This window comes from Ostrea edulis, chromosome 3, assembly GCF_947568905.1.
Source record: "Ostrea edulis chromosome 3, xbOstEdul1.1, whole genome shotgun sequence".
Classification (NCBI taxonomy): domain Eukaryota; kingdom Metazoa; phylum Mollusca; class Bivalvia; order Ostreida; family Ostreidae; genus Ostrea; species Ostrea edulis.
Window position 1 is genome coordinate 37168837 of NC_079166.1, and position 9605 is coordinate 37178441.

The 9605-nt window shown below is 35.5% G+C and overlaps 1 protein-coding gene across 8 annotated transcripts in view; it reads left to right on the plus strand.

The window, feature by feature from the left end:
- The window catches only part of LOC125673231 (rho GTPase-activating protein 8-like), a 35689-nt gene extending 32853 nt beyond the window's left edge, over positions 1 to 2836 (plus strand). For all 8 annotated transcript variants that reach the window (XM_048909694.2, XM_048909697.2, XM_048909698.2 and 5 more), the window contains 3 exons: positions 554 to 682; positions 1194 to 1300; positions 1519 to 2836. In XM_048909694.2, the coding sequence (XP_048765651.1) occupies positions 554 to 682; positions 1194 to 1300; positions 1519 to 1686 (404 nt within the window). In that variant the 3' untranslated portion in view covers positions 1687 to 2836. The remainder of the gene's footprint in view (positions 1 to 553; positions 683 to 1193; positions 1301 to 1518) is intronic.
- The last annotated feature ends 6769 nt before the right edge of the window (positions 2837 to 9605 follow it).

Consider the following 9605-nt stretch of genomic DNA (forward strand, 5'->3'; position numbering starts at 1 on the left):
CATTTTTATTGAAAAAGCAGCTGTTTTTGATGTCAAAAAGCTTAGTCTTTAATTTATTGTGAGGAATGGTGGTGTAAAGCTTAGTCTTTAATTTATTGTGAGGTTGTGTAAAGCTTAGTCTTTAATTTATTGTGAGGAATGGTTGTGTAAAGCTTAGTCTTTAATTTATTGTGAGGTTGTGTAAAGCTTAGTCTTTAATTTATTGTGAGGAATGGTTGTGTAAAGCTTAGTCTTTAATTTATTGTGAGGTTGTGTAAAGCTTAGTCTTTAATTTATTGTGAGGAATGGTGGTGTAAAGCTTAGTCTTTAATTTATTGTGAGGAATGGTGGTGTAAAGCTTAGTCTTTAATTTATTGTGAGGAATGGTTGTGTAAAGTGTTGAAAAGTCATAGGTTTTGATGCTGGTGATTTGATCAATGAAATTACATTATTTTTTTTGCTGGCAAAATCATGAAATTTGATGATTATAAGGGGAAAAAACAACAGCAATATATTTTCATCACCATGAAACTTCCATTGCAGTAGCGGTTAGTTAATTTGTGCTGTTTTTCAGGTGAGACTATTGATTTTGCCGCAGAGGGGGACGAACACATTCCAGCAGTGGCATTAAAAATCTTCCTTCGGGATCTTCAGGAACCACTTTTGACCTTTGACCTCTATCAGCCAGTCCTTAGGCTTCACAGTAATGAATGATTAGATTTCCCATTCCTTGATATAAAATATCCTAAAATGAGAAACCGTCTGGGAAAATGTGATTTAATCCAAAAAAAAGGTTCACAATTTCAGTAATAGAAAATGCAGGAGTTAAGGGTGGGTTCCTGTTGAATATTCTTTTTAAACATTTTTAAGTTTTACAACTGGCTTTGTAGCCATGAATTGAGAATTATCTCAGTTGAAAATTTCAAATCATGCAATTTCAAACCTTTTGATATTCTCAATCAATGTTAATCTACTGTGAATTGTTAACTTCATTAGAATTAATATTTTTATAAATTACGCTTGGAGTCTGATAGTTTGAAAATCTACTGACAGGAAAGTTTTGACTTAAGTCTGTTATTCAGTTATGATCTTTAGGCCAGATCCTTGAGGATAGTAGTATGAAATAGTTTATGATGATTTATCTTGTCCATGCTGAAAAGCTGGATATGATCAGATGAATTTAATGGTTTATGATGAATGTTTGTGATTGATAGCTGTTGAGGATGAGAGGAAGGTGGCGGAGGTCAGAAGAATGCTGCATGAGGAGTTACCCGAGGACAACTACCAGATCCTTAAAGTCATCGTACAGCTCCTCACTGAGGTAGGTCATCGAACAATTAACACCTCGCACATGGAGTCAAATTTTTGTTTTTTGTCATTGGAGTCGTGATTTCATGTTTCTATAGGAACAATGTTACATATTCACATTTGGAGAGAGATATGTATTTATAAATATGGTCACACCATGAAGATTTATTATATGCTTCATACCAAATTTTGAAAAGAATTGGGTTATATTGTCATGTTTTCTGTTTCAAGGTCGTAGACCATTCTGCCATGAACAAAATGAATTCATCCAACCTTGCCATTGTGTTTGGACCAAATTTGTTGTGGCCGAAAGGACAAGCCTCTCTGTCCAGTATGGGATACCTCAACAACTTTGCCAGACTTCTCATCGATAACTACAGACAACTTTTTGACAGATAGCAGGTCATGACCTGTAGCTAGTTCTCGGACAAACTGGTTCCTGTCCACACAAAGACACAAATATGTAATACATAAAATCTCACCATTGTCCAAAAAAATTCCATTTTTATGGGTCTCTTCAACAATTTTGGTTATGAAATTTCTATTTGAAAGACAATCGAAATGTGAAGTGTAACGACAGAATAGACCTTCCTAATTAGTAGGCAGCTAGCTGTTGAAATCAGTTCTCTTTTGTGGAACATTTTCTCTAATTTCATTCCTGTGTGTTATTGTAATAAGGTTTCTTTTTGAGATGAACGTGTTGTATGATTTTGACATGGAACATTTCGTCACTTTGATAAAAAAAAAAATACCAGTCATGTGACCTAGTCAAAGGGGAAAAACTCAGAACACTATGTAGCTGATGAACAGCAAAAGTGGGCAATTTGATTGTGTATTCCATTGAAACAAACTTTTAAAAAAAAAATGTCGTATGTCATATAGGATGTAAAACATATCCAAAATGAGCTTATATACAATGTACCAGCTATTTCATGATATGAAACTTTAATGTATGTCATATCTGCCTACGCGACCGTAAACTGAAAATCACTTCAGTTGAAAATTCATATTCGGTAATTATAAACCTTTCAACATACCTGAAATTGTTAATTCATGGGAAATTGTAATTTCAAATATGACTGAATATTTCAAATAATTTATGCATCATGGGAACCCCTAAAGGTTTATTCTTCATTTATGGTCCCAGGCCAGGTTTACCTGTATATATAAGCATGTCATATTTATGATAAATAGGGTGTAATAAGGCTCTGGTTCGTAGTATTTGTTGTAGCTCGATCTTCCAAACATAGACCCAGGGATCTATATATGGGGAAACACAACAAATCAGTCATGGTTTTAATACTCCAGTCGGTGGCTGTTGGCATTGTAATAAGGGATTTATATCAATTCACATCAGAACAGGATCAGTAATTTGGTCAGTGATGTACGTTGATTATGTATGAAATTATTTATGATAAAACTTGTTAAAAACATGAAGTAAGCCTTGACATTTTGAACTGGACATTCTTTGTTAACTATTTATATTGATTTTGTTTATATATATGAATTGTTCTGTAAAGCATTTTATATAAAATAACGAATGATTCCACAAGTTTTCACAAGTTTATTTATCTGATTGTCAAGTCCCTTTAGTGCATATCAAAGAGATTTGCAGTCCATTGATGAGAATTGGTCCCGGAATGACGACCTGCAAAGATTCAATCTGATTAAAACCAGATCTTCAATCCGCTCCTCTATTGGCCATGTCGCGTTGAAGCGACATGGCCAATAGAGGAGCGGATTGAAGATCTGGTTTTAATCAGATTGTACGAAGATTAAGTGGCAAGAAATTAAATGTACAACATTCCTGATCTTCATTTGTTACTGTCAAAACATTTGATGTCACAATGCAATGGGTGGATACTAACTCGGTGCGGATTGAAAAGATCTAAGCTTATCGTTGCACATGAATGGAATCATTTTTCAGCATGGATTTCCTTGAAAACACGGGGGCTAAGCCTGTTTTGGGCCCGAACTCTGTGATACCATAAATGTAGATTTGTATATCTATATTTATGGTATCACAGGGTTCAGGCCGAAAACTGGCTTGGTCCCTACGCTTGAAAACATTAGATTCAAATTCCTATTTCTAAGTTGATTATCAAACCACTTAGTTTTACTCTTATTGTATTAAGGGTTATAATGACAATGATTTATGACGATGACAATGTAAAACAATTTGGTAAGACATATTCAAAACTAACGTATGAGGTCTATAAGAGATTAAAACCAAGGGGGACATATTAGTTGAAGTTGATAATCCATCCAGCTGATCACAGAACAATGAGCAGGCCCGCCAAAACTGCAGTTCCTGATTTCAATCAACGTGCAGCTTTCACTTCATGAGCAAATTATTTTTGCAAAATCAAGTACTTTTATCATTTCAAGAAAGTGGTGTATTTATGAAGAAAGCTGTCCTCATTTCTCATGCATTATAAGCCATTATTACTATCACAAAAAAATTAATTACAATTACTAGCAGCACTTCATCGTTTTGAACAAGAATGTGTTAAATTATATACATGTATATTATATATAATTTAATTCTTATTGTATTCTAGTCTCTGAATGATTAAATTCAAATTGAGGAATGCAGATTATTTTTGTATAACCTGGTTTGGTGTAAGGACACCCCATCCAGTGGTTGAAACTTTTTTTTTCCGCTCCAAATTTACATCTCAGCACTATTTCGGTTTAATACACAGATTATTTTTTCATTGTCAAGCAAGATGTACGTAGAATCTACTTTTACGTAAATCACTGTTGTAAAACATCTTTCTTTGTATAATGGTCGAATAATAGATTGAAACAAAGGTAATATATTCGAATTAAGAGTCAAAATCTGCAAGCGTTATGCAAGCATTTCATGTAAAGTCAAAAATTTTGTTTTTCAAAAGCTGTTGATATATATTTGATACTCCGAATAACTCCATTTACCTGATCAAGATATAGGGCTCACGGAGGGTGTGACCGGTTGACGGGATGCTTAAAAATTTGAATGTCAGTTGTCATGGTACATGGAAGATACAGTGCTTGCAAATCTTTTTTGTTAACAAGGCTTGTGCCATGTTTTTGTTTTCATATATGTAGGTTAAATATACTAGTAAAACTTTCACTTAAAGCAGTTTTTTTTTTTTTTTTTTTTGGTTGTTGTTTTGCAATTTACAAGTTAATTCTGAACACAGTTAAGTAGTTTCTAGTGTTTGGCACATATCAGTTTGTTTTAAACATACTATTTTCTATTAAACCATCTATATATATATATCTATATGTTAACAAAAACATGACACAAGCCTTGTTTACATAACAAAGAATGGCGAGTGCTGTATCTCATTTGTAACTCAACGACTGATATTAAAATTGTTGTTGACCATTAGAAATACTTTAGTTAAGCATTGTAAACAATGAAAATGGAGAAATAAAATTTGAAAATTTTCATGCCCCTTCAATGTTTAATGCAATACAATTTTTCTTGAACCTTCTTAAAATGTTAGTTACGGTGGGTAACGAACATTTAACGTTTTTTGTACTTAACCATGTGTTACAAAATCGTTTGTCATGCGTCATCACTGAATTTAGTCATAAAGTAGTTTAAGGTAGCTCACTATACTAAAGTCTATACTCTGTATGACACCAAGCCACAAGATGGTGATTTAAATGTTTTGTTAAATTATTTGTATCGATCGTTTTGTTTGTCTATCATCGTTGCTCAGTGGTTTAAGCAATGGTCTGGCGAACCGCAGATCTCGAGTCTTTTATTCATATGTGTTGAAATATTCTTTTTTTTTTTTTTTTGAAAATCATGTTTTTATCCAAAATTGTATATTTTTTGCCTTTTTGGCATATACACTTATTGTATATCATCATACCTTTTATAATTAAATCAATTCGTACTGATTTGAGAAACTATTTCTAGATGTAGTGAGCCACCTTAACTCAACATAATGCTTATACATGTATATATGTATATATATATATATATATACAATTATATATAAAGCACAGAAAATTTCACTTTATTTGGATACCCACTTCCGCCCCTACCCGGGGTTGAACTCACGACCTGCGGAACCAAATCCGTGTAACCAACGCGCTAGACCGTTCGACCATCTAGGCAAGTCTAAGAAAACTTGCTTTCGATGACGATGGAATTCTCGTCACGCTGTCAAACGCTACACGGTCATTGAGAATGGAAATGGAATATAGTTATTTAACGTACATTTTAAGAGGATTATACATGATACACATTGCATTCGAAGTATTTTCTATATAAAAATATTTAATATTTCTTGTAAGCTGCTCTAGTTCCTGGTCTCCATGCTTGGGAGTGTAAAGAGGCAGAATTTGTTTCTGTGGATTTCCCGAAATCTTCCACGCAGCTAAATGTTGGGATTTATTTGTGGTTAGAGGATGAAGTAAACCTGTTGGAGATATTAAAAGATTCGGATATGGTGGAAGAGGACTGGAGTGTGAATTAACATCTCTAGAATAAGAGGATACCAAGGCTGAGCTTACCAAACTGGTGCTATTAGTACCACGGTTTCTATCTGTTCCTCTCTTATTTTTGATAGACATTTGCTTATCTGACTGAATGGGGGAATGTAAGCCTTCATTTCTTTCCAAGAATGAAGAAATGCATTTATCCCTATTGCCCCCGGGTCTGCTTTCCAACTGAAATATTGAGGAAGTTGACGGTTTAGACGAGAGGCAAAAGGTCTACTTTGCACCACCCCAAAAGGCTCATTACCGATATCTGACTGAAAACAGATTTGTCTAACATCCAATCCCCTGAATCCTGATGATTCCTCGATTCCCAGTCCGCTCTTGTGTTTAGAGTTCCTGGTATAAATTCTGCTATTAAGGAAATTTGATTTCTTTGTCACCAATCCCAAATTTACTTTACCAGCTGATTTAACAATTTGGATTTCCCCCCACCCATTCTGTTTATATGAGCTACAACTGTTATATTGTCTATTTTTATCAAAATTAGAATATTTCTTTTTGATTTTGCGAATGAATGGAGTGCCAAAAAAGCTGCCAAAGTTCCTTTGCATTTATGTGATAAGAGTGCTCTACGGAGGACCAAAAAACCCCTGTGCTAGATCGGAGGCATCTGATGTAAGAATCATTGATGGGTTTGAACTGATTATTGATTTCTCGTTTGAAACCTCCAATTGATTTATCCACCATCTTAATTCTGTTTTCACCTCTCCCTAAATGGGAATCATTGCTTCGTAATGTTTGTTTTCTAGCAAAACTTTGATCTGAGTCATTTGCATAAAGAAACATTGTAATTTGGCTGGAATTACAGCCTGCATTGTTGAAATTATTTTCCCTATCAGATATTATATTTCTCTGACAGACATACTTCTTTTTTTCAGAACCTGTTTGCATTCATCTTTTCATTTTTGCACTTTTTCTTCTGGTAATTTGAAGAGCATGTTTACGGAGTTTATTTCGAAGCCTAGAAATGAAATAATTTGAACTGCATCTAACATGGATTTTGTCCAGTTTATCCATGAAACCAAGCATCTGTAAGAGAAAAAGGGTTGTATTTCGACTTTGAACCAGTCTCTCTTCTGGCTAAAATAAGAATGTCGTCTAAGTAGATTATGAGCTTTACTGCTAACCCTCTTAGAAGACCTACAACTGGCTTCAAAAGTTTGGTAAATATTCTTGGAGGAGTAAGCATCCCCTTTCGACCGGTCACACCCGCCGTGAGCCCTATATCCTGATCAGGTAAACGGAGTTATCCGTAGTCAAAATCAGTGTGCCAAGAACGGCCTAACAATCGGTATGAAACACGTCAGACAGCATTTGACCCAATGATAGGTTGTATTAACGATCTAGATCGTTATAACGACCATAGAATTTATAATGGGTCGAAACCTCCCGTCTTTTTTGGAAAGTAAACATGTTGCTGACAAATTGATTTTGGCGGTGAGCAACTCTTACAACTGCATTTTTTGTACCAGATTTGCTATTTCATCTTGAAGAATGTTTTCTTGTTCTGAATTTAAATCTGGGGGATGAAGAGTTTTCGTTTGAACTGGATAAATTATCCAATCTAAAGAAATCCATTGAACTGTGTTTAGTATAACAAGATCTTCTGTTATTTTTTGCCAATTGTGTATGAAATACTTTATTATTCCCCCTACAGGAATAACATTTTCTTGATCCACCCTCTGCAGATTTAAATTCAGAATTTCTGCTATCACTTCCGATTTTTCGAGATTTGTTACAGAAAATGAGTTTGATTCTTCTTCTGCGTAAGTAAGAGTTCCTCCCCTCTCTTTAATTTGAGGTAGTGTACCCGTGCCTGTCAAATTTCTTCTTGTAATTCTGGTTGATTTTACAGAACTATTACCCAGATCATGCTTCTTACAAGTGCATCTTTTTGAATCGCATTCTTGTTTGCAATTACACTTGATAATCTTAAGCAAATGTTCAGGTTCTGGAGGTAATATTGATCGAGTAGGCTGAAGTTTGCAATTACCATAATGCCACCCCCACTCCTCTGGAAGAAACTTTCCTTGTTTGCCAATCCAAATTTGGGACTGAAACAAGGTATGCATAATGTGGAATTTCCCAGAGTCAGAGGTCGGTGGAAGGTCATGGATTTGAACACAACCCGATGCTGCTCCTGTGGTTTGTGCAAAGCGACGGAAGCGAAGCAAATCAAGTGTTTCATATTCAACATCACCATAGAAAAAGGCAAGCAACTTCTCTCCAGCTGATAGAAGATATTCTTTTTCGGAGTTTTCATCAAGGAAATTACTAGTTTAGTTTAACATGTGTTCATTGGAAAGTAGTTTTTTTTTAGCGCAAAACATTTGCCGATGCCGTACAACATGGATGCTGTGTCGCAACCCGTCAAAACATGGATGGCGAGTAAACGATTACACAGGTGCTGTCCTAAAACTGTTCTTGTTTTTAGGATATCCCAGAATTTTGTTGGTTCTTTGGAGCGTTCGGATTTGAAATACTTCAAGTAGATGTTCTTTCTATCATATTTGGCATGGAGGTCAAGTAGGTCAGTGTCTTCTCCTATCAATACGACTTCATGGGAGGTCGAGTATTCCACAGTTGTGTTAAGTATAAGAACATCGGCATCAGCAGTCACATGCCGAGTTTCTACTCCGCATTTAAGAAATTCAGCGCTTAACATGTGGATAAACTGTTGTTTGGTTTCTGTTTTTGAAAGAAAGAGCTTCTTCCTGCGTTTTAACGGCATGTCTTCTGTAAATACAACTCTTGAAGCGACAATTCCCTTTGAACGCCTGAGGTGAATCAAATCTTTCGTGGAAGATTCCACTGAATATCCACCAAACACAACTACTGCCTAAAGATATTTTGCTTTGATATATTTGACATACTTTTCACAAACTATCGAAAAGGTTTCTCCTTTTATCCAAGGAATCTTTTGCAAAAGCAAATCGCCATCTAGAGCATATGATCGGTTGAGTGTAATGATCTCCGCAACGCCACAAGATCCCATTTTCCAAATAAAGTCAGCAAGCTGAGCCTTATTTGCCTCCCTCAATAAACCTGTTGGTTCAAACAATTCGGAAGGTACGGTACTGAGTTCATATTTGAATAGATCAGGGATATCCTCAGTGTTGGATCTTGCTGCAGCAATTAAGCGTTGAAATAAAAGCCGTGGATCTACGCCTAATGTTTCTCCTTCATTTTTGATACCGACTTTTGAATCGAAGGTTACCACTTGGTTTGGTTTTCTGAACGTGTAGCTTAAAATATTGCTGCTATTCATGGAGTTCAGTATCTCTTTACCAACATTTTCAGCATGTTCTACGTTCACTGACTTGTCGGCTACTTGACCAGTTTCAATGTTTCTCAGAGGTCCATTGCAAGCAAAAGGCTGTCTATCTTGTAGAAAACTTAGGATATCTTTGATGCCCTTGTTATCTCGTTTCCGCCTGCATTTGAATGTGTATTTATGTTGACCACTTTTTTGGAATCCAACTTCTGTAACAGCTTGCATTGAACATATTTATTTTGACTGGACTAACATATGAATGACGTCAACAATACCCACTTCATGTGAAACACTCGAAGCAGCACGCATACTTCCCAAAATACTCCATAATTTGGAAAGTGGTCCCATGACTTTCATCACTCTTGATTGGATATTTTGTGCACCCTTATCAGCACCTTCATCAAACTGTTTCTTTTCTCGAGTAATGGGCTGATAAAGGCGTCTTATGACTTGACTGTGAAAAGGTCCCCAGCATCAGGAACGGGATATTTATCTAAAATCTTAGTCTGAAGAGTCTCATCACTAAACAAGAGGCCCATGG